General features: G+C 42.8%; 1 protein-coding gene across 9 annotated transcripts in view; it reads right to left on the bottom strand.

Annotated features, from left to right (window-relative positions):
- klhl13 (kelch-like family member 13) overlaps positions 1 to 26160 on the bottom strand; it is a 73903-nt gene that overhangs the window by 32081 nt on the left and 15662 nt on the right. For 2 of the 9 annotated variants that reach the window (XM_035410622.1, XM_035410623.1), the window contains exon 3: positions 638 to 709. The exons of 4 other annotated variants lie outside the window; for them this stretch is intronic. In XM_035410622.1, the coding sequence (XP_035266513.1) occupies positions 638 to 709 (72 nt within the window). Of the gene's footprint in view, positions 1 to 637; positions 710 to 12513; positions 13102 to 13181; positions 13572 to 26160 lie in introns of those variants that run through there. 3 more of the 9 variants (XM_035410621.1, XM_035410626.1, XM_035410624.1) reach the window with 3 other exon arrangements.

Raw genomic sequence — 26160 nt, 5'->3', positions numbered from 1 at the left:
CAACTCAACAGAAGTTGGATATACCAAAATATTCATATTTTCACCGGTATTGTAGATGGCAATTACATTCTTTTCGAAAGAAAATCAAGTCTTTCTTCAATCGGAAAAAGCTTTGTAATTAAATTAATAATGTTCTAAAAATACATCCTCTATACGCTCAATGTGAACATATTTGGGGGGGGGGGGGGGGGGGGGACAGGAGGAATCTTATTTTCAAAAAGGGCAAATCGGCAGTTTAGAGATGTACTTGCTGGCCAGCAATGTTCCCCCTGAAGCGCAAATACCTTTTCATGAGATCCAATTTCATCTTAAAAAAACTGAAACCTCATTTACACCAAACGTAAAATGGATTCAATTTCCATTCTTGTCACTCAGTAGAAAACTTGATCGTTCATTTAATCTCATTGCTGGACATTGCTGGGTTTTCAACACGGCATTGTTGGGGGTTCGGGGGGTGGGAGGTAAAAGGTCAGACACCAGATTTCTTTATAAAAAGTACACGCCCCCTCCTGGGAGCCAGGGTCGGGGGGGGGGGGACTACATCAGATCAGGTTGTTCAGAGGACTGGAGGAGTGTTCATGAGGACAGGATCGGACAGACTGCACGGACACAGGCACAGACAGTTTGGTCCATTTACCCAGTCAAGTGGCATGTCGGAGCAGCGGCAAGCAGAGAGTGGGCTGTCCAGACCACAAAGGAATGATGGTGGCTGTCGGAAACGAAACAAAGAGAACAAAAAAAAAAAGAAGAAACAAAACAAAACAAAAAAAAAACAGCAATATTCCACCGTCAGTCTGAGTCCCTCCCCTCCACATCGATAACAGAAGAACAAACAGGCACAGACGGATGGCGTTCGAGGTCTTGGGGATGAAACGCTCAGGAGAGGGCGTTCACCTCGAGGGCGCACTCGAAACAGAAACGGAGCGGGAAGGCGGGAAGGAAAACACCGAGCGTACTCACACGCACACACACACACACGACTCGCGGCCTGACGGAAACCGTGTCAGGCTGTGCAGGTGACGGCGAATGACAGCGACACGGGTTTCCTTGAGGGGTGACATGCTGGAATGATATGGCAACCCTGCTCTGTATCCGAACTGGAAGCCTGGATTACAGAGGCAAGGTTGGGGGGCAGATTAGGGCTCCACTGGAGGAGGGGGGGGGGGAACCATATCTCCTGATCCTGATCACCTGAAGATAAACCTGCTGGCACAGCTGCAGCAGGTAAGCAGCTTTCCTATGGGACCACTTTCAAGAAAGGGGAAATGGCATCCCTCTAAATATCACTGAGCAACTTCCACAGCCCCTAGAGCACATGAACCAGCGCTCAAGGTCACAAGTTGAAAATGCCAATGACTTGTGCCACACTGCCCACCAATCAGGACAATGTCCTTGTCTGATGTCATCAGGTCAAATTTTCCAGGTACAGCTGGGTGCAAGAGGCCAAAACTAATGCTAAGTCTCCAGCCACCACAGAGCAAGAATACTGCCGGCACTTTTGCTCCAGACATGAAAGACTGCAGGTGTTTCTGCTCATCATCTCCAGCAAATGGCAAACAAAATGTCCGCCGTTGATGGTCCAGCCATAACCTGGCGAGTGCATTCGGGACATGTGCGGTGATGCACGGGCGTGTGCTGCCACGGTTGCTATGGAGAGGAGTCACAGCAGGGCTCAGTCCTGTCCAGGGAGACGGGATTAATCCCCATCAGTAATATGGACAGCTCAAAAAACGCAATGTTGGAAGTGATATAGTTCACAACAGCTCTAATGTACTGATGCAGCTACACGAAAAAGGGGGGCGGGGGCGGGGGGAGGACTGCAAGACGTAAGGTCATACGGCCACAAGGACATGGTTATGACTTTCAAACAACTCACCCCCCCCCCACCCCCCAGAAAATTCACATTTAAATGAAGAATCCCACTCGGCAACACTGACCAGTAAATACCGCCTCAGGAATACCTAATTATATTTGTTAAATTGAATGCCATTTTGCCACGATAATGCATCTTAATGGCATTTTAAATGGGTCCATGTTTTGCATTTGTAAACTCTCAAACACTGAGAATATTCCATAATAAATCGTAATATAAAAAATGTGCCAAGTAAGGTCATAAGTTAGGCAGCCCAATCTTTGCTTGTAATTCAGTCCTGCAAAACGATGCCAATATTGCATCCTCATCAAGACACCTGTCAAAAGCTCCTAACATGATATCACGTTTCAAGTTACCGAAATCACCTCGATTACCCAGCTATTACCATTTCAGACGAACCGTACCAGCTGGAAAGTGAGACACAAGCTTGTTCTCTGATTGGTTGCTTCGTCCTTACAATTACAGAGTACAAAGTGTTCCGTTTAAGCACTAATTTTCAATTGCACCAAATTAATTATGATTTATCCTTCTTGATTATTGAGCATTCAGAAAGAGCAGCAACAGTGATGCAGAGTACAGCAGGAAGGGCATGGTCTTTAATGCAAGTTATGGATGCCGAAACATATTAGCATTCGGAGTCCTTTTTGTTAATTTTGTTAAATGACTTTGGTCATTTCTTATGCTCGAGGTTTTTATTGACTTTATTGATTCCTCTTAAGAAATGTGCAGCCTGTTGTTTTAACTATGGACCGTCCTAGCCTATAATATATCTAGGATGATATCATTACCTTCATCATTACCTAATCTTTTTGCCCTAAATCCTTCCCCTTCATTCTCTTCATAGTTCATTAATTATTAATTGTATTATTGGTTAATTATTTAAAGCATTTTATTACATTGTGTATTTAGAATGGCCTTATTATTATTATGTGTGTTTCAAAATGCTTAGTCTGTATTAGTCCTCATTGGAAATACCACAGTAAAATTTGGCAAGCTCCCACTTAATGTTCTTTTTCTGAGAGAACTGGGTGCTAGAAGACAGGAATTAACACATTGCCCAGCTCAATTTAAAGCCTATGTGGGATTTCAGAAATCCTGCTGAGAAACCCATTCAGACTAGCAGCCCAATTAGTAATAATAAGAAAACCTCTTCAGCTCACAGTGCAAAACTGCAACTCAGACACTCATTTTTTTTCCCCCCGTTACAAAAATACTGTAAAATAGCACAAATTTTCCACGGACACGCTCATTTAGATATCGCCTTTACGTATTTAAGTTTCAAATGCTGTGCACAATGTACGGACAAATGAGAAGATGTGTGCTTTTGAGCTTAGCAGAATTTCCGATTTGAAACTGTATTCACCTCAGGCTTGAATTTCACAGACTTTCATTTTTCATTATGCGATACCAAATGCTGAATATTCATTCATGCTCCTGCCATTTAAAACAAGGTCATATTTTTTCCAACTAACCCAGATACTCAACTGTTCCCTTTCGTCGCATTAATTTTTCTCACAACCCTTTTCGTTGCATTTGCATTAATTTTTCCGACAATATTTTGGAGGGGGAAACGGTGACACGGTTTGTGTGGGGAGAGGCGACAGCCAATCTGCAACACTGCTCAGCAGCTCAACTTAATCGAGTCCCTTTTTATTTCTCGTTCACTGCAACCAGTTTGATTGAGATGTGTTAATGGACGAATTGAACAGTGATCATTTACCAGGCTAGCTTGAACTGAATGGATTGCCTACAAACCTAAACAAATACACACTCCAGCTTCCTCTCACCTCGCTGAGCTCCAAAATACCACAGCAAATGAGTTCAAACAGACCAACCACCAGATATTCCACAGAAGGTACATTCAGAATAATCACTCCCCTTCTCCCCATTCTACATGGTGTATAGTGCTGAACTGAGCTAAAGCCAACTGGCAATAGCAACAGTAAACTGCCTAATCATATGATTTGCATATCTCTTCGCAAGGAATCTACTTCACTAACAAAGATTTAACTTTATTTGAAGGAAGTCGAAAAAGAAAAGACTAGAAATAAATGCAGAAGATGATGCAGAAGATGATATGGCCACACTGTTGACAGGTTGTTTACGATGATTATCCAGTTCTTTTCTAATCATTGGCCTAAGCAGCTGAGCGATCTGTAGTGACCTACCTGTAATTAATCACGATGAAAAACAGAAGGTATGGACCGTATAACATGGGGGTGTCAAACTCCAGTCCTGGGGAGCCACAGTGTCCGCTGGTTTTCGGTGTGCTTCAGCACGAGTGATTAATTTCAGTCATTGATTGGCTGAGGAGTCCAGACGCCTTGTTCTCAAGGCCTCAATTGGCTGCTGATTGAAAGAAACCACAAATACATGCCGGTACAGCGGCCCTCCAGGACCGGAGTTTGACACCACAACTGGAACGGATTCAAGAATTTCAATTAAAAGTACTCAGCACTAGAGAAACAGGTGTAATAGTAGAGTGTTCAGCACTATTACACTAACACTGATCTGAAAACTTTGGCAGGCCATGTAAATTTATCTTGGAGATTTACGGCGTTCTATTTCAGGAGCACTTCTTGCACGTGATGAACTAACAATTCCTCATTCAAAACAGAAAATAAAAATAGAAAAAGTCATAAGAATATTTAATGACCTTATTAGAAACAGGAAAAAACCAGCTTAAGAAAAACAGCTTAAGAGCCAAAAATTGGCGAAATGACCGTTGGCAAACCCGGTTAGGCTTTACCGACAATTTCTTTGCTACCTTTATTTACATTCCGAAAAGCGTTTCAGAAAGGATCTGCCACTGCCTTGTTTTCCTTGGAAAAATGCCTTTTGTTTACTTCCCTTAATTGAACTCAATAAATAAGACCGATAGCTGTACTGCACACCTTCCAGGAGAGATGGCTGTGCTTCTGTGACTAATTACCATACCCCGCATATGCCATCCAAAGAAACTGCACCAACTAAAGCCACTTCATCTAAATGCAGACTGCAGTCTTAAATTACAGCAAAGGGGACTGTGGGTCCTAAGTCTTTGCACACACAAATTCAACAGGATTTCAGAGAGGTGTAAATATGTCAAAGTAAGCACGAACCCAAAATGCCTCATAATAAAAAACAGGAACCCTACCCTTGCACAGGGACTGTAAAAGTCCAACAATGCCATTTTATTCAAAAGGCGGTTACATGTGGAAGGGTGGGGGTTTGATTAATCTCTGTGGAGATTAAGCAGAGGTAAGAATAAAACATTTTTATTAATAAGGTAAAAATAGATTTCATAAGCTTTCCTGTCATAGAATATGAGTCATAACATCACACTGAAAATGTGCTTCTAATAATTCAGTGCCTTATCAATATGAACAACGAAAAAATGTAGCTCAAATTGTGCTTGTTCTAAATGTACAGTAAATTCTAAAGAAACTAAACATTCCCTCATATAATAAACATGCAGAATTAAATGCCAAATTCACAGATTAATCAGGTCAAGTTTAGATTTATTATTTTAACAGATCCGTGCCAGTATTACATATTATATAATCATACTGGATACCCTACTGGAAAGAGTGTTTGCTGTTAATTCAGACAATTTTATGTTCTAGCGTTAAGAATAACTGCATTTAACCAGTTAAATACTGGATTCAAAAAAGTCTTCAAAGAAAGTTCCCCGCCATCTAGTGCACTGAAATAAAGGTAAGTTTTTTCGTGTTCTTCGTGCTCTACGTTGACTGCTATCATGCATGTGCCCAGGGAGGAAAGGTGGCTAAACATGCAGTTGATCAATTAGAGATAATTACCATTTCTTTTGCCGAAAACCAGCAGTCAATTAGCAGGAAGGATAGGGAATAAGTAACCTTTACGGACCTCTTTGGGGAGCTGAGCATTGGAGGGTAATACGAGCTGTTAAAATTACAGTCATAGGACAGGGTCAGTGTAAATTATGACATTTACTAAATACGCAGGTAGTCTCAGTATTGGCAAACTAAACACGTTCACATGCGCTATAAAATTCTCCACCATGACTGAATACCCAGTGAGCAAAAGCTGGAAACTAGACCTCTAGAAGGGCGGAAATCTAGGTTGAGAGCCGATTTGACATAAACTGACTAAGTTAACCCCAATATCGCTCAGGCTTTACCCAGCTATAGCCTGGCTGCATTCTGGACACCAAAAAAAAACTTTAATTTTTCCAACCAAATGCAGCTGGTTTTTCACCTGAACACCTACATGGTGTTTCACCGAACTTTCACTACAAAAATGCTCACAGGGTAATCAAGAATTACAAATATGACATGACCAAATAAAGGGGCTGTTATGGCGTGGATATTCTGAATAATATGAAGAAAACCAAGAATGTGTGCTATATATTATCAACATTCGAACCAATGAAGAAATATTCTGGCCAGTACACTGCTAACGTGCATTCTAGTACCTTTTTGAGTAGCTACTGAATACGTAAAAAAATAATCAATCAAAATATATTCGCTATAATAATGACCCACATGCTAAAAACTGTCAGAGGTGCCCAATCGGTGCCCTTCAGGAATAAGGCTGGAAAAACACCACCAACAGATACCCGCCCTCCCTCCGTCTGTAGGATGCAATGACCTACTGAAGGTCACCGCCTGGGAATCCTGGCCACAGCTGTACTCGCCTTTGCTCATGAGGTCAGCTATGAAATGACAGCAATTATAAGAAAGGGAATAAGAAGTCAGAGAAATTTTTGGATTGTCTGAACGGTTACTGTATAGTAGCAAAAAAATAAAAAAATAAAAATAAACCAATCTTCAGAAAATGAAATCCAACTCTGTAAAAACAAGACCAGGTCAAAACCCAGTATATGGCTGGACCGTGTATTGGTGTAACGCCATAACTTGGCCGACCAATGGTGTAACTTCATCACTCAGTGACTCAGTCACAGACATTCGCATTTATAGGGCTGGCCCTGCTGTTGCGGTCCAGCCAAAAAAAAAGCTGAATACTACTCTACTGTCAGGGGCTACTCTCCTAAGTCAGACTAACCAATGTAAATCTGACTGCTAAACTGAAGCCATCTTGAAAGTGCCACAGGAAAGAATATATTTACCCCCCCCCCCTTTTTTTATGTTTAAACAAAGGTTATACGCCACATGTCAACCTCTACCAGAAATATGGTGACAATTTTCTTCCCCGTTATGTTTTCAATTACCAAGATTATCATACTGAAGTGCCATGATGACACATTTGCAGGAGTATATGGGCATTCTGTCATTAGGCTGAGTAGTGTGTTTCCGTGTCATAAATTGCATAAACAGTCAGCGTGAATGTTAATGAATAAATCGATAGCCTCCGGGGCAGGGGAAAAAAAAAAAAATCCAAAAGCTCGTTTAAAACAAAAACAAAGAAGTGGCAGCTCCCATCCTCGGATAATTCCACAGCACTTACGGGCGACGGCTATTGGAAGGAAATTAAAGTGCGGAGTAGCTACTCCCACAGTTGCCAAGCAGGGTCTGTGATTACACTTAAGTAAAACTGAATACTGCTGCATGCTACAGTACATGGTGTGTGATGAAATATTATACAGAAACACAAAGGGGGAGTGTGAAAAGCACCTTCTCTTTCTTCCTCTTGGCTGAGGTCTAGCTTCAGACACATTAGAAGATGAGTGTTTTGTTGTGGGAATGAGTCACTGGTTAATCTTTAAGAGCTGCTAATAATGCAAGTATTATTAATATAATTGTTATGAATTCCAGGTTACATAAGGTTTGAATCTCTGGAAAACCATACAGTCTGCTCTGCCAGCACAGTGGGACAAGAAAAAACTGCAATTGCGATGCTCATAGATTACACTTATACTTGTTGTGCTCAAAGAAAGGAATGTAGATTTACTTCAAACAGCCTCCCCATGAGAATGTAGTCCAATGGATTGGTAGGAAGTTAAAAAATGCTACAGAATGCTAAAAATAGAACCTTCATATTCTCAGAACATCTGTGCCCACTGAACTGGCTTTCTCAACTGTCAACCTCTCTGCTAACAGGCTAGTTCACCCAGTTGATGCTGAAGCATGACATGTTGATTTCTCTAAATAAAAAAACAGGGAATTCGGTGAAGTGGAATCCACTGAAAAAGTTGGAAAATATGTTGAAAATGAGACACAAAATTAGCTTTAAGTTCAAAAAAGAAAACCCTACTCTTCTTTTTTTTTGGGGGGGGGGGCTGTCAATGAACTTGCCATCCAGGACTTCCTGGAACAAACAAGAGATGCTGTATCTCAATGGGGCCTTCCTGGCAAAATAAAGGACAAATAAAAAGACAGATTGCCAACAACATCAGTTGAGGATGAGATAATTTTCCTTGCGAAGCTTACACTACTAGCAGTTACCATATACCACTCATTTTTTATATTTTGTTGTTTCTTGTTAAAATGATGGCTTAATCAAAAATCGAAAATAAACTATGTTCGTATTTACACTGCGCACCAGTTAAAATGAAACTTCAAACTGGAAATCAAATGTTGTTCATATCCTCCCTCTCTCTTCCTCTCCAGACACAGAACACACTGCGGCCTGAAGTCTATCGACATTTATGTCGCGTTTACGTTAGCATAAAGCTCGTCTCGACAGTCACTGCAATTACAGGGGAAAAGTAAGCGCAATTAAATGGACATCAACAGAAGCCCAGGCAGTCCCCTCAGCTGCAGCCACATGACCAAGAGTCAGCAGGCCCTTCCCTCTCAGACTCAGGGCTCTCTCCACCCAGCACGTAGGCCTATATAATCTATTGCAGAGCGAAACTCAAGATGACATAGCAGTTTTTTTTCCATTGTGCAGTCTAATATGAATCAGAGAAAGCTAATGTGATGAAGTCAAAACACATCAATCCACTCGTGCTGCCTGAGTCACAGACTGATTGCTGGATCAGTGCTCTACCATGTGTGTCTGTTCTTTTTTTTTCCTGTATCCATCACAAATTAAGTTTTGGTTTGAGTTGGCTTGGGTCTCCAACCTACAAACCCCGGACTTCCTCTTGAACTAATACTTCTGGTTCCATTTAATAGACGAGGGACATTTTCAACCCCCCCCCCCCCCCCCCCCCCCATTAAATATCTACGCCACAGCCTTTTAGCCAGTTTGCCAATTTTACATCAATCAATCTGAAGACCACTAGCTTTTGGTTTTCCATTGTTTTTCTTCCCTCTCAAAAGCAATCACCATTTAGAGAATTATTGAGAGGTTGTTCCAACAACCCATCTACACAGCTAATATGCAAATGCTAGCTTAAAACCATTTCACATAGTAGAGCTAAGGACTATTTACAGAAGAGACTTACACGGGGTTCAGGATATGAAAAGTACACAACTCAGAGAGCATGAATCAAGCACATTCCTCAAAATAACGGAGTGCAAATGTTAAAGACAAACGAGTGTAGAATTTCTTTTGTGGTGGCTTGGCATAAGCAGGAAGTGTGGGTGGGATAGAGACAGGAGAGAAAAGAAATACAGGTAATACTTTGATATGTCTTTGTTTGAACACCAGAAATATAAAAAGCATTTTGGATTCAGAGGTTCTTGTGATAATTGGGGGCTGGGTAATAAAAAAAAAGTAGCTGAAATAATTGAGACTCAATTATATAAAGGGACTGAGAGAAGGACAGTTGGCTTTGCTATTAACTTAATTGCCCAGTATATTGTCGGACGTAGTAGGCAGGATATTCCCCATCTCATCACGCAAGAGTAACTCCTCTGGCTGATGGAATGGCGGAAGTCTGCCTGTGACAACCTCGTAAGTAGTTCTGTCCCCCAGCACGGACTTCACTGTTCGGCCGAGGCTGACTACTGTGTGGCAGTGGTGGCAGCTAGCTACACAGCTAACAGGGGATGCATGTGCTAGCCAGAACTCTTCCGAGTTGACAGAGCATGTTACAGTGAAGGGACAGGTGCACAAATACAACTGGCCTTTAAAATTTTGAAGAAAAAGTAATGGTTTTATTTCTTCAACACTGAAACATAAATGTGATGGTTAGAGAGGTAATGAAAGCTTTGTGTTCTAACAATAAAGATACTCTACATTAACTCAATACTTATGCTTTATTTCAGGCTAGTTTGACCCATTTAAACTTGTGCAGAATAACTGGGTGAGGCCAGATTTATAGTCTACATAAGTTCGAAATCTTATTACAGTTTTGAATTATTCCTGAAGAAACCATATCATGAGCAGGCAATGTGGTTATTGGGAAGGATACGCCTAACAGATTACCCAGACTACTTCAGAGAAATCTAAATGTTTTGACTTCAGCTTGTTTAGATTCACAAAATGCATATTAAAACATACTATATGACTTAGAATTAAAAGAACAAATCTCGAAGTGGATTCAAAATTGCCTTCAGGGAGGAATGTAATGAGTAATCTAAGAGAGACTGAGTATGGGCATGGAACCATGAGAGGTGGAGGTCCCTGGGGATTGGACTGGAGTGCATCTGCTGTCCTTATTTACACAAATTACCTTAATGAAGACATTATTTGCAAAACTGCTCCATTTTACAATGATATAGAACTATTGGAAAATGCAGATTGGGAGTTACTGAACAATTTAGATATTATTTAAATAGACTCCTCCATTTGGACAGGCACCATGCAAATGAGATTTAACCTAGAAGCTTTAGGCCTGTGTTTGGTAATGCTGCTTTTCAATCAAAGGTAAGCAAAGGGTAAAATCTGTTAAAATGTGTCACAATTAACACAGAAATTAAGAGTTTGTGGATTACAATACACACAATATTTCCACAATGACACAGTACAGAATAATATGCTGTAGATAGCCCTACTGACACCATTACTCCTTCACACCAACTAATCAAAGCAGTCTGGTCGATCCATCACAAATATATTAGTAGGATCTGGAAAGGGTCGCCTTATCTAGGTTGAATCTAAACCGTAAAACTACATTTACGAAGAGAATCCGCATAATGCCCGAACGCAAACCGTGTTTTACACGGCTAATTACTGAAAACGTTTGATGTTTGGGAGGATTCCCCACTAGCGCTCAATGCTTTCTACAAGCCATGAAATCTGTACCCTTGCCAGTGGTTAGGCGATATTTCAATGCAAATGACGGCCTTGCTGGATTAACACAAAAGGTTTTTTCATGGTTTGATAAATTAATGACATATCAAACACTATTTTTTATCTATCTTAAAAACAGTTTTGCTGTCCCTCAGGGTACACAGTAAACTATTGACAACCTAGAATCAGATGGATACTGTGGCTATGAATAGCCCCAAAATATACTAGCATATGTTATTAAATGACTTACAGTGCTGATGTAAACACTATACTGCAAAAAGAAAAAGAACCAGACCCTAAGATTTTAATCAGCACCATTTAAAAAAACCATAGAAATCACTTTGTACATGTTACTGAATTTTAAATTGTTTTAGAAATTCCGGATGATCATTTTTCTTTTTACCGTTTTCACTTTATCCTACTATTGCTTTGTCACCCATTCGAAAGCTCCACGGGATACAGGACACTAAGGAATCAATAATACAATATTTCCCATCGTTTGCATACATCTGAACTGCTGCAGACTGAACCCCCACATCTTATAAAATATGCAATAATTACACAGCAAAACAGAGAAACTGTTGTTTTTTGCTCTGAAAATTCTACCCTACATGAACATTCTACCCTCCCCGTGAACAGAGCTTAGAAAGATTAGAGCCACCCAAGTTTAAATTAACAGGGTCACATTCAACAAAATCTGCTGTAGCTCAATGTATTAAACCACACTTTAAAACTTCATACACTTCTATAGCAAGAACAAAGCTCGCCATTTACTTAACCAAATGTATTTTATCAAAACTCCCCAAACGCATAAATATCCATACAAGCAGAATTACAGTAACAGCATGTAAAGGAAAACCACACCACTACATTTAAAGTCGGATATTTTAACTCAAATACACGCACTGTCAGAAACGAGGAAGTGAAAAACGTAATTTGCGAACACATCCCTCATTCTTTTCTTTCATATTTCAATCGCGGCCTCTTAGATTAGGTTCTCTCTTTACAGTCATGTTATATCAACTGCCCTCTGCCTTTCCTCTCGCACACACACTCGAGTGTCTTAATACAAAAAGGCATGGGGAAAAGCTCCCGGACCGCGCAGAGCGAGAGGACAGCGGAGACAGGACCGCTTCCAGTCTCCCTTCACTCCCCACAATAGCGGCGGCAGCGGATCACAATGGCTTGAAAAAGCAGGGCACGAGAGGCGCCTGCCCCATTAAGAAACACGCGCTCCTGTTCACTTAACGTGGAGCGAGCTTTCGCTCACGCAGCCGGATTAGAAGTGGAACCCAGGAAGGCAGGATCTGGAAATACCGGGAGGGCAGGCGAGAACACGGGGACGCTGAAATACGCAGCCAATGTTCGCAGAGGACAGCGTTGGCTGTATTTGCAGCACATCAGACGAGGCACAAAAAACAAAATTACTAACCACAGCAGGCACACGAGCACAAACCCATTCCGTTTAGTTAATTTGGGCTGAGGTGAATGTAGGAAGAGTGGGTAGAGGGATAAATAATATTACACCGAAATGAATCAAAACAATGAAAAACGACTGTACTTTAACATGCTCTGAATTTGCGTTTTCTACTTACATGTAGGCTGGGGAGAGAGGAGACGACCTAGATGTTTTAAGCACAGGAACTGGGAATTTCCAGCTAGCAGGAGAACCGCTTTTCCATTTTAATGGCATGTTGTCACCACAGTACTACAATAACAGCAAAGAGCGTTTCCATAACAGGCTTCCAGCGAGGGCTTCCATCCCACACTAAACAGAACGGGAAGACAACTGCGGCTAAGGACAGGCTTATGATTCCGCCAATGCTCTTAAGCCAATGTTTCCACTCTGCCGACTGGCTGAAACAGAACTGTGAGACATCTCCTTTTAAAAAGCCTGTCCCGTCCCCTGAAGCGCTACGATGATTCCATCTGACTAGCTCAACAATAGTGCCACCTTGTTAAAGGAACGCCGACTGCAGTACGCGTGAAAGAGAGAAGGGAGGGACAGAGGTCTGCACCGAGCGCTGTAGATAAAACACCAAAGCACAGAACGACAACGTTGCTTTGTTTACTTCACGGGAACAACGCCGGGTTAAAAAGGAGGGAAACCTTGATTTACGTTAAAGAAGCTGAAACGAGACATAAAATATTACGCGCTCCACGCTTGTCAGGCAACCAATTACACTGACTGAAAAAAGGAGAGAGAGAGAGGGAGAGAGAGATTCACAAAAGTACCGGGTGATATGCAGGATTTCAGACGTACCTACTCAGAATACACATCCCATCCTCCGACCACTCTTCTTTTGATGTACAACAATAGAGCTGCGATATCAATCTAAGCATAGCCCAGGGCCGCCGGCTAATAAAGATCAAGAATTGAATTTCGGCCGCCCACTTTTCCCCCTTCCCGCTTTGTCTCCATCCAAACAAAACATTAGGACCATTGTGGAGAGCAGCTCGTTTCCACAATTACAGTCCTTCCCATCCAAAGTTCACTGAAGCCAAATGTCAACAAGTCTGAAATGATGCAATTTCCTGCACGCTGTCTTTCCGAAGGAGGTCTCTTTTGCCTGCTTTTGTTTTAAATGGGTGCGTTTACGTTCCACAGTCTCCCCCCCACTACATACATGATAGGCAAATCCCTTATGCATTCTAGGCTTGCAGCAAACCCCCCACTACACCCCCGCCCCACTCACGGCTCTCCTTCCGTTTCTACCTCCTCTCGCCTCCTCCCTTTTTTTAGTCCCTTTCTTTCTCCTATCATCTCTCCCATCTTCTCCCCCGCCTCCCTCCCTACGCTCCCTGCCTTCTGCACCTCTCTTTTCTCCTTTGCTCCTCCTCTTCTGTTCCTGCTGCATGGAAGGAGAGTGTGCTGGCAGCTGGATAGCCCCCCCCCCCCCCCCCCTCCATCCCAATCCAGGGGTCTGTGGGAAGATACAATCGAGCGGCCAGAGAGAAAACCTGAACACCTCAGCAGCACGCACTCAGGTGGATGGGGTAGTGTGTATGTGTGTGTGTGTGCGCGCGTTTGCGTGAATCCCTTTGTTCTACAGAGGTCAACATTATATAAATATACAACTTGCCAACTTAAATATAAATAGAAGCTGGCACTCCATACAGCAATGAAATAATTTCATTGTTTGTAGGAGTAGAGCAATACTGAGGACAATTAGCTAATACACATTTTAAGGAAGTTGCTATCCTCATCCCTCTTTAGCTTGTTAAAATGTTGAAATCAGTGGATGAAATGTATACATTTTTCACTCATGCATATGGATGTTGAAATATATGGTAATAAATTATCACTCATTAGACAGTTTACCTCTGTCTTGGTAAAATTGTAGAAAAATGTCTTAATTCTATGAAGCAAAAATGGCTGTACTACTACTCACAACCTCACTGTACTTTTGTAAGTACCAAACAGCTACTGAAAATAGAGAATATTGGTCTCGAGATGAGGGGTAAAAGTTAGTGTAGCCATATCAGTTTGATCAGCCACAGATTGTGGTATGGTATAATTACTGCCATTTCCCTATAAATAGAAGGAATTGCGTGAGAGGGGAGCAGCAGCTATCACTAGCCAGACAGTGCTACTGCATCTATCCAGCTAGGGATCCAACAAAGTTTGCTTAAGGTGATTGGTAAGATGATTTCACATGGGGAACAATGCTTTTCTTTTTTTTTTTACCCCCAGGGATCCACATCCCAGCACAATAACTGGTTCTCAGCGCGGTGACACACCCCGATGCCAACGGTATCGACTTCTGACTGTGCTTAATGCCAACTGTTGCCAGGCACCTCGCAGGGAGGAGGATAATTTGGCACAGCGTGCCCCGGGAAGGCATTTCATTGCAGTCAGCTATGTAAATCAGTTTTATAAAAGCAATAATGTCACCGAGGCCGTGATTTATTCCACGCGTTGCCTTTAGAAACCGCCCCAAATAGTCAAAAATAGAGAGAGAACCAGGGAGCACCGTGCGGCAAAAAAGGATTTCAGAGTTACTGCGTGAAAAATTGGACAGTTATTACTACCTCAAATGCCATGTCTGTGCATTCCAGACTTTTGTTTTAACCCAGACATAATGCTGACACACTTATGTTGCAACCGTTAGGTCATAATAACCACAGTTGAATTGGAAACCGTAAACAAACTCATTAAACGATATTTTGGCGGGTTTGGACGTAGCAAAAAGTAAGTATTCAATTCAAGCAATTATATGCTTTCTGAAGACTTAGAAAACTGGAGCACAAGCTGATGTCTATAGACAAAACATCACTTGAGCCCGAGCCATGTTATTATCCGACTGGAAATCTGCAGTGGTGCGACATAAATGGCTTTGCCCTGAGGTGCACTGGATTAAGTCACAAAACACTGGGTGTACTGCGTAGTAACAAACAAAATAATTCCAAAAGGTTAAACTTTTGTAAAATTAACTTTATGTTTTAGTTGAAATTTATTAAACGCACATTTATGCATTTATTTCTGCATCTCCTAACGGACATAATTAAGGTAAACATTTAAACCTCGAGCACATATTTAAATAATACGAACGGAAAATGTCCTCCATGTTTCTCAGCTGGGAAAATGAAGGCGCAATGAAGATAAATCAAAGAAACGGAGCATTCCTGACATCAGAAGGCCTGCGCTGGTCTACATTTATCCTCAGATTTTGAATAATTAAACGGACTCATAAGCACATCTCTGATGCACACCTGCAAGGTAATTAAATCCCAATTTATGACCACGAGAAGACAGAGATTTAAGGCCGCATTACACATGGGTCTTCTGGGCTCTGGTTTTCTCCGATTTGATTGGTGCTCCACCAGCCACTAAGATCCTCCCACTAAGATGTCATGTGCTCTGCCCCCTCCGTGGCTCTGGAATAAAGCGGGCTCCGCGCAGAGGCCATTTTCCTAATGGGAAACGAATGGCTAATGAGGACAGACAGTTTCTCTTCGGCCATGAGAGAGCAGACAACCCATCTTCTGTTGGTGCGGTGGGTTATGAAAACTGCTTGGGTGAGGCAGCCCCTTGGTCCTTGTGTACGTGTGTGTGCGCGTACGCACATGCGTGTGTGTGTGTGTGTGTGTGTGTGTGTGCACTGTATGCATTTTGAAGATACGGTTTCAAGGTAAACATGCTGTCAGGAGTCAAATATGCAGTCAGACAACTGACACACTTTGTCAGTAATCACAATAATGTGTGCACCTGCTCTTCAGTCAGTTGGTTGGACATGTAACTAGACAGCCACATCCATTCAGTCTTGTTCATTTGAGGCATGGTGTAAAAGCACTGCAAGTTTGCAACCGTGAAAGCATGGCAGTTTGAGCAGTGTCCACCTTCAGTTTACACTGATAATACACATATATTGGCCTTGTTTTTAGCCCACCAGTGCTAAAAAAGAATGAGAGAGGCAGCTCAGAAGTGAACCACAAAGCTTTAAACTCAGTGTGTGATTTAAAACAGGCCATATGTCATCTCTTCCCATTCCAACACTCCCAAAGAGTGTCTGGAAATAGGTGGATATGCAATATAAATCCTGTTTGACAAAACCATTTTATTTCATGTCATCCCATAAAAGTCAATAAACATACACATAAAATACACTAATACAAGGCCCTCCATATACAATATCCATTTTCTCACATGTAGGACAGTAAAGCTCACCGTATATGACTTCATCTAATAAAACAAGTGAAAGCAGAGTGAAGAATATGAATGCAGAGGAAACGTAAATCACAGCACGAATTACACTTCAAAATAAAGGCGAGAAAAAAAAACAATTTCCATACCCTGTTTTTTTTTTCACTGTATAACTTAACATCTCCTCTTAAAGTAAAAGTGTTTGTTTAGGTACAGATACGTGCTCTAACAGCTGCAATTAATATCCCATAAGAGCACAAAAACAGAAGTTAGTCTTACTACAAACTTATGCTCGCCTAAATATATTAAAATTAAGAGCGCTGGCAAAATGTAAATCGGCGACGGTGCAGTCAGACCGCAATTCTGCTCTGATCCCCTCGACTGAACGCCTTCCCGGGGTCGATGGGACCCATATCAGATTTCCACAGCGGCCCACAGATATCATCCATCACTTCTCGCACCTGCGGACCCAGGAGAGCGCTCCTCCATGCTCCTCCACGCTCGTCATCGACGGCGGGGCCAGCGGCGCCCTCTCGGGGGGCTCATTACGGACGCGAGGGCAAGCGCCACGGCGTCAGGACCTGAGCTCCCGCACGGCGCCGGAGAGGAAACGGTGCCCCCCCCCCCCCCCCCCCCCCCCCCCCCCCCCCCCCCCCCCCCCCCCCCCCCCCCCCCACCCCCCGAGACACCCCCCTTTCACACCTGTGTCCATGACCCCGGCCTTCGCAGTCCACAAAAACAGCCTGCACTCACAGGAAGGGACCTCTCCTTTTTGAGATCAGGAACCAACGTTACACCAAGGAATAATTTGAAAACAGCAAATCCACCATAAACTCTTACTTGGATGCATGGTAGCGAAAGGCAAGACACAATATTTACACCGAGGCTGTCATGGTTTAAGCTGTACTGGGGCATGTGCGATAAATTCCCCGCAATCCTAATCGACGCGCTCCCTCTGGTAAGGCATTCTGTGGCCTGGGAGTCCAATCCCAGCATTCTTTCGCCGCTCATCCCCGGGATCGCAAATTCTGTGCGCGCAGAATCAGCAGTTAGCCGTTCCGAGGATTTAACCATTATCCGCTGTTTACACAAGTAAACCGTGCAATTCGCCGCAAAGCCAAACAACTGGCACACACACACACACACACACACACACGCACACGCCAGGCAGCGCAAACGCTCCCAGCAGCCGGCGTAATCGGAGGAATCCCCTCGTGTCCCGAAATTGAACCGTTTGAATGTTGTTCGGGCGGTGAGAAATGAAGAGACAGCCAGGGAAACGAGGGAAAAGAAACATTCCCTGTACGTCTGTGCCAGATTCACAGGGGCGCTTTTTTCGGAATAAGAAATGACAGATTGTGACCGACTGTCCCGCACCAGAGGTGGAGGTGTGCTCTGATTCACAATATTGGCCTGTTGACCAATGACCACAGACCACGCAGTGCTACAGGAGAGAACTAGCACTGAACACAGAGGTGCACCTGCTCAACGAGGACAGCTTTTAGCCAGCGGGAGATTAGCACAATGTTGACAGGAAACAGTCCAGCGGTAACCACAGGAACCCTGGCCGACTGGCTGGAGCGGTCTTTACTGGAACACTCAATCGGAGGTCTTTTCACGCTTACAATAGACTGATAAGAAAAAATGGATTTCTTTTCATGGCTTAAAAGGAGGAATCCGCTCCAACCGCACAGTGGATGAACAGTGTGGGAGCCACTCAACAGTCGCTTCCACACACCACTACACAAAGCATAGGCTTTCCCAACAGCAACAAACAAGCATTTCTGGCACACAGTCCTTTTGATGATCACAGTCACATTCAACCAAAAAATTTGACTGAAGTATGCTGAGGTCTTGAAAGCATGTGCACTGAGGACTTATGTTACAGAGAAGCTCATCTCTTTGATTTTGTCCTTACTTTTAGGACTATGCACACTATGTTTTGCCCAACAAGCTCCCAGGAGCTGGGAATGTAGCTGCAGGAACTCCATGAAGCTGGTGGCACCCTGTCAAATGGCCAACTGTTAAATAATTCATTTATACCCACTGTGTCTTAATTACTTATTTTAATAAGAGCTATGTTGCCAAATACCTGCTTAAAGGACAACACATGTTTTTGGACCATTGGGACACACAGACACACACAGAGACCCACATAGAGGCACACAAACAGAAGACACAGAGAAGCATACAGACACACACAAAGACACACACATAGAGACACACACAGAGACAGACAAACCTGCAAATCCACCTCATGCCCAGTAAATGTGACACAACAGTCCAACTTATCTCCCAGGCTTGATTATTAATAAAAGCTCTTAATTCAGAAAACTCCAACAATAGATGGCAATTTCCCCTCAAGTGTACAGGAGTCTGAGAGTGATTAGTGAGTGGCTTTTAAGACTGAAGTGTATTTCTGAGAACTCTCAACTAACCCGAGCTGCATTTTGAGTTCTGAAAATTACCCCTGTGGGGCTGCAGGGTCACATATAAGAATGTCAAGTTCCATTTTCACTGAGAACAAAAACGCTTCTGAGCTGTGTCGAGACAGGGAGCTCATAAGTTCAAAGAAATATTTTTGCCGCATCACACATGCGCGACCAGCAGGGGCAGTGTGAAATCTCGGCAGTATGTGCCAAGGACTGGTAAATGGACTGCATTTATATAGCGCTCTTATCCAAAGCGCTTTACAATTGATGCCTCTCATTCGCCAGAGCAGTTAGGGGTTAGGGGTTAGGTGTCTTGCTCATGGACACTTCGACATGCCCAGGGCGGGGTTTGAACCGGCAAACCCCCGACTGCCAGACAATCGGTCTTACCTCCTGAGCTATGTCGCTCCGGCAGAGTGTACAAGTATGCTGCATCAACGTACATACGAGATGTGGAAGATCTTGGTTAGATCTACAGAACAGCTCTGCAGCATCACTATGCAATGGCCCTTAACCACAGATTGTACCGAGTGCAATTATCATACCTCTTGATCTTCCATTCCTCCTGAATTTCCATAAATACTTCAAATGACTGATGATTTAGTGGAAGATAAAACACTTGTCGAGCCCACACGCTTTTACACAGATTCCTCCATCACCTTTCCTGACCTTGAATAGTTTGCCTCAAATCAAGGGCTTCTGGAAATGGTAAGTATTGATGAACTTTGCTTTAAAGATTAAAATCTCAGTGCAAGCGTGCAAGAAAGGATGCGCACAGAGAAGGATTTGCCTCAATAGGCTAGAAGATGGAGAATGTGCTTCACCGTGGCCTTCCGCATTGGAGGGCGGCCATCGCTTATGAATTTCCTCATCGCCATAATGTGGGTATGAGTAATATTAAATGTTTGCATTGACCTACGAAAACCATAAATTCTTACAGGCATTATTCTCTCTTAAGTCTCTTAAGAATGTGCGTTTCAAAGTCATTTACAAGGTCAAACCATCACCGAGGGGAGAGTTTAGTGGAGAGAGAATTCCATTCAAAGATCCTGACCGCAGGTGAATAGAAACTACTGGAGAGTGAACGTGAGGACTTCTTGGCTTTCACGTTAGCAGCCACTTCATATTTATGCAGCTTTGCCAGTCAAAAGGCTGACGATACGCTCAGACAGGGCCAGAGTAAAAGCGGAATATCAAGGCAAAGGCGGGACTGAAGTTATTCCCCACCTGAGACACTCGAAATCAGATTCCGCTGATAGAGGCTATAAAATAACCGCCGATCTCGCCAGGAAGCCGATGCAGAACTGTCACTCCACACAGCTGCCTCCGAGCACGCAATGAATCATCATTCCAGGTCTGGCTCAAAACGCGCCTCATACTTATTTTTGTCTTGGCGACGGACATCTAACGTTTTACAATACATTTTGTTTTTTTGTAAAGTTCCTAATATTAATTGCATTTTATGTTATTGTTAGAGACCTGTGGAGTTTCTGCAGAGGAGAAAATGGCCAGAATCATAGTGACACCCGAATAGGACATTGAGTACAGAATGAGGCATTTCTGTGCTCCACAAATGAGCTTATTGGAGGAGTTGTTCCAACCGTACCCATCACAATATTCTGCTGAAAAGCTGAGATACAGAAGAGGTCAGGGGCATTGGTGTTAAACACTCTCAGAAATGGCTTCACTGAATGCCAAAAAAACAACAACTGGGTAGATTGTGTGGACCATTTGTAGACCTTTAAATGTTCATAAAAGTTTAATTCAATTGTCCACTGCACTCTCATAACAAAATTTCTCCTCTATTCTGATTCTAATGGAGCACACAGATAGAGCAGAGAGCGAATGAACAAAGGGGTACTGCAATAAATAGATGAACATGCGCCATCTGTTGGCCACTAAGGGGTAATGAGTATAACTCCCTGTATTTCAGAACAGTACCTCTGGTCTCATCCACTGCACACCAATAGGAGTGGCTCTTAAATTTTTACCAACCACACAATACACCCTTTAAATATTCACTACCATGTTGAATCCACCATAAAATATTTATTAAATGAAACTATTATAATTTCAAACTGGTTTTACAAGTAAGAAATCGTTGATATGTGTGAGGGTGTTATAAATTGGTACTTAAAATGTTGTAAATAGCAGTAGTTTTGAGAATTATTGTTCTTGGTATTATGATCATTGTTATCATCATTATCTTCATGATTATCATGAACTGTGTCCCAGATCACAGACACAAAGGGTTTCCAAGTGTATGACTGTACATTACTGCTGCATTAAACAGCCACTGACTGTGAAACAGGTTCAAACAGCCCTGGGTCCCAGGTTGGAGCTTACCCTCCCATTCATTCACTTCTTATGGTTCATTACTCATCTACATCATTTATCATTTTCTGAAAATAACGTATCAGCAGTTATGTCCAATCTGCAAACAGTCCGGTTTCTCCCAAATACTAACAACCAGCGGCATCCAGAGCTAATCACAATATTCGCTTAAAAGGGAATGTTTTACTTCTGAAACTGAAAATTCAAGCGAAGAGTCAAAGAATATTTAAAGAAGCATTTTTTGAAGGAGGAGGAATCTGTCCTTGAGACTAAACGCAGACTAAGAAAACATAAAGAACGGTTTGAAAGTCAGGTATTCAAGAAGAAAGCAGCCCTTCAGGCAGGTGTGAATATCGGTGTATCACTGACGTTGTCAGTATGATTAGCATTAGCAATAACTGTACAGAGCTGTATGTAAACCAAGCAGTGCATGAGTAAATCCTTTATAAATGCATGTTTACTCTCTAAAGTTGGCTGAAGCAATTTACACGTCTTTTAGACTTTCCTTTTCTTTTGAAAGTGTCAATGCTGTTTGGAGGTTCATAATACAAATGCAAATAAATGCAAATTTATTAAAATATTATGCAATAAAATGGTTGAATCTGCACCATTTCTCACTTTCCAACTAAAATAACACAATAAATAGTTCATATGTGTTTTTTAGATTTGGTAATTGTCTACTACAGAAATACCTTATGCATAAATTAAGAAATGTTCTGATGTAATCAAACACATTTTAATGCTGCATGACGCTACATATGTACATTTATTTACCTGACAGTGCTGAATGGCATTACTCTGTAATAACACTACTAGTGCGTTTAAGTGTGACTTTTATGAGTAAACCTCATGTGGAATCTTTCCACTTTTTGTTTGGTCCCCGTTTCCCTTCACCAAAAATAACATAACCGTGCAGTTTACAAGCGTTTATAATTATTTTTAAAATTCTATAAATCAAACTGTAATAACACCACTACTGATAAGTATTTGTGCATAAATACCACCCTCTATACCTTTCAAGTGAGCCAAGTTGAGATTGAACCCGAGTGGTTCAAACGATGTTACATTATACACTTTTCAACAGGACATAACTGGTTTGTATCCTCACCCAGCAATTCATATTCATACAAGGAATCAAGTGAAAATCTGTGCTGTGCTATTACAGACAGTCGTGGCTTCGGTGTGGACACAGTGTTCTCTGGACTCTGGGAGTGGCTGTCCTGGTGTTTATTTACCATCTCGTACGGGCGCTAAATGAATAAATGCGGAGTGAGTATCTCTGTAGGCTCCTCCAAGCTGAAATGACTTGCTAAAATGCAGATGTTGGAATCGTGAAAATGCTGACCTGTGTTTTCTATTCTCTTATACACAGCTCAGCAGTTATACAGAACCAGAAAACCTCATCTTGGTTTAGCCTTCAAACGTAGCTTCCTGCCATCATACAGCACAGCGCAGGGACAGTTTAGCTTAAAACCAAACAAGATGGCGTCACAGGCATTTCCTTACGATGCCACTGGCACAGACCCTGTTTTCCATCCAGGTGCACTACCTATGGGCAGGTGAACCAATGCAAGTGGAACTGCAATGAAGATTACACTCACTGATTATGGGACTGCTCCGGATGAGATTGTTACGCAATGCGGTGACCAAACTGGAGTAATTAAAGCAAATACAGAAGTTATCTTTGGCCACTTCTCTTTTTTTTTAAACATACAGTGATTCGACAGTTGGATCACAATGAAATAAGACAAGCAAGTCGGAAAGGTGCAGCAGGACACGCACAACCGAACATGCTGGTGCCACACTCCCCCTGCGAGCTCAGCTGCCCATTTAAAGGCTGCTCCAGGAGGGACGTACCATCTGGGCTGATCCTGGGGGGGTAATGCACTCATCGGGCGGGGGATTGCGTACGCCCTTTTATGACGAAACCACCCATGCCAGAGGCCCGCGGTGTGTGAGCTACACGGGGCCCCAGGGCTAGGCTAATCCACACGCTGTTCCTCAAGCTCCACTGAGCTTCGAGCAGCCTTTCAGAGCACATTCACCATGCAGCGCAGGCAAACTTGAACATGCAGTGCCGGACATGTGCCCAATGTTAAGAAACCAGCACTCCCTTATGCTGTACCTGGTCTGCTTTATGCCGTCCGAGAGGACCAGAGTGGTGGGCTGTGTACAGTGCTCGCAGTGTTAAGGGATGAAGAGCACAGTTCTTTCTTTAAGTTATGAAAGTATTACGCCTGCAAGCAAAAACGCACCAGTTGTAGATCAAGACTTGATCATTCGATTACAAATTACATTGGCCAGGACTTTGGTGCTCAAGTCTACTCTAAGGACAAAAAGAGCTCTGAGCTTAAATTTATTAAGGGATTTTGGGAAATGTACAAAAAAAAAATCTCAACTCTACTGCTTTTGTCAAATCACCCCACCAGCCACGATAAATCTTCCCCCAGATTTCTCATTCAGGCGAACACGTGTGCTCGGATTCGTTTCGGTTCCCTAGCAACCTTGCTGCAATAGCTGCCTGGCTCTGGTAACCGAGAGACGGCCGGATTGGCAGCTCTGTGAGGCTGAGGGGCCGAATCAGCGCACAGACTTTAGAGCCGAACCCTGTGCTGGACACAGTAACACAGAGCTCCCTAAGGCTGAACCCTGTGCTGAACACAGGAACCTGGGGACACCGTGACACAGAGCTCCCTGTGGGGGGCGTGTCTGAATTAAACACACTCACCCACCCAGGTGGCCACAGACAAGGACAGGACATGATAGCCAGTGACACAATTACAACTGCAGTCTGCAATGTAGCAATATTTAGAAATGAATTAATGAACTGACCCATATTTTCTTGACTGCCCATGAGCAGCACCCGAAATGAACACAAAGAGTGCAGTGTTGTTATACATACACCAACTTCTTCCATTTTCCTGGCACTCTACAGGTCACATTTATGGGCCACATTAATTTCTCACCTCACTTTCATGTAACCTTGTACAAAAGTGGTCAGAAGACAAACAAGCTTGCCGGACCAAGCATCTGATTCCAAAGAGAAAGCTAATCTAAATAATCATTGGTCCATTCATTTGTTTTGCTATGCTATATAAAGTTTACTGATTTTCCCATTCAACTTCAATTAAAAACTCATGTATTGTGCTAAACTATATAGCTACGATACCACTTAATCTATGCTACCAATAAAATTATATATTCTTTTAATCTGATTTGATTTCTGCTCACAACCTGTGTGCTGTAGAAAGTACACACTCTGCTTTAATACAGTGTCCTGTAGACCCTTTCTGGCAAGGGATTTTAAGATGCACGACACCTAAATAAAAAATACCAATCAATCAATCAAACAATCAATCCTTCAATCAATCCTTCACATACTGCCAAGTCTGCCATCCATATTAACTTCACTCTCTTTACTCTTTCTCACACAGCTGATCCTGACAAACTGAGACCTAGGCCTCGTTTAGAGCGCGTGGCGGCAAACGAGGTCACGAGCAGACGGCGCTGTAATCGTAAGTCACGTTCTCATGGCTTCTATTCACCAAGCAAACACACGCGCAGGCAGGTAGCTGCATACACCGCCGGAGGACCTCAGAAGAGCCGCTTCAGTCGCAAGCCTGAAAGGCTGGAGAAAGGCCAGTTCAGATGGCCAGGCTACGAAACAGCAGCTCGTGCCAGACCCCGAGCACTCGTTTAATAAAGAGAATTACAAAAAAAAAAAAAAACCCAAAATGGCCTCGCTCAACTGTTCACAGGAGAAGCCACTTTACGTCTGATATATTAAGCCATGAAAGCGCATTTTATTGCAGCGTCCGCGCTAAAACATTCATGACGCGCTCTGGCTTCGCTAATGCGCTCCCCGTCCCAAATTTCTCCAGGACTGATGGCGAGGAAAAGCCATTCTGGGGAGCCGCAAAGCGTCCTCCTCAGTCAGACACAAAGGCCATTAGCCCTCTGATGTGGCAGATTAAAGAGGCATTCCGCGTTACCAAATGTCACCAGAATTGCTGAAGAATCCAGTTCTTTTCATACAGAAAAAGTTTAAGGAGTAAATAATTCATGATGAAGCTCGTGAGCAGCAGCACATTTCTGTGAGCTTGACAGAGCGCTGCTCCTTCGACGCAGAGCGGGTGGGCGGAGCCTGCAGACATTCCTCAGCACTCCCCGCTCCATTCAGAGAAATGCCTGCGTGCTCTCATCTGAGCTGTGAGAAGGACTGAATTTCTCACTGATAAGTGTGACTAGAGCGAGAGAGAGAGACAGACACAGAAAGAGAGATACATAGACAGAAAGAGGGAGAGAGAGAGACATAGTAACAGAGAGACACAGAAAGAGAGACAGTGGGCCTGTAAACACCCTGCACAAGAAAGGAGGGCGTGGCTCAATGCAGATGCGATTAAGCTTGCGTGGCACCAACTCAGAAACAATTTTTCTTCCGGAATGGTCCATCATTTTTTTTTTTTTGCCCAGCCACCTTTAGGTTGTGATAGTTACAGCCGGACCCATTACAGTACATTAAAGATGACATTAACAGCACACGTAATACATCATCTGTGGCTAATCCAGGCTCCTCTGCATTTCTAAATCAGCTTTTGAGAATTTCCATCCTCAACACAGCTCACTATACCACCAATCACAGCCAATTACACCACCAATCACAGCAAATATACCAAACTCAACCAATTACACCACCAATCACAGGCAATTACACCATCAATCGCAGCACATTACATCACCTATCACAGCCAATTGCACCACAAACCACAGCCAATTATACCACAAACCACAGCCAATTATACCAAATACAGCCAATTATAGCACCAATCACA

This window comes from Anguilla anguilla, chromosome 3 (assembly GCF_013347855.1).
Source record: "Anguilla anguilla isolate fAngAng1 chromosome 3, fAngAng1.pri, whole genome shotgun sequence".
NCBI lineage: Eukaryota > Metazoa > Chordata > Actinopteri > Anguilliformes > Anguillidae > Anguilla > Anguilla anguilla.
This window is presented reverse-complemented; position numbering and strand designations above follow the sequence as displayed.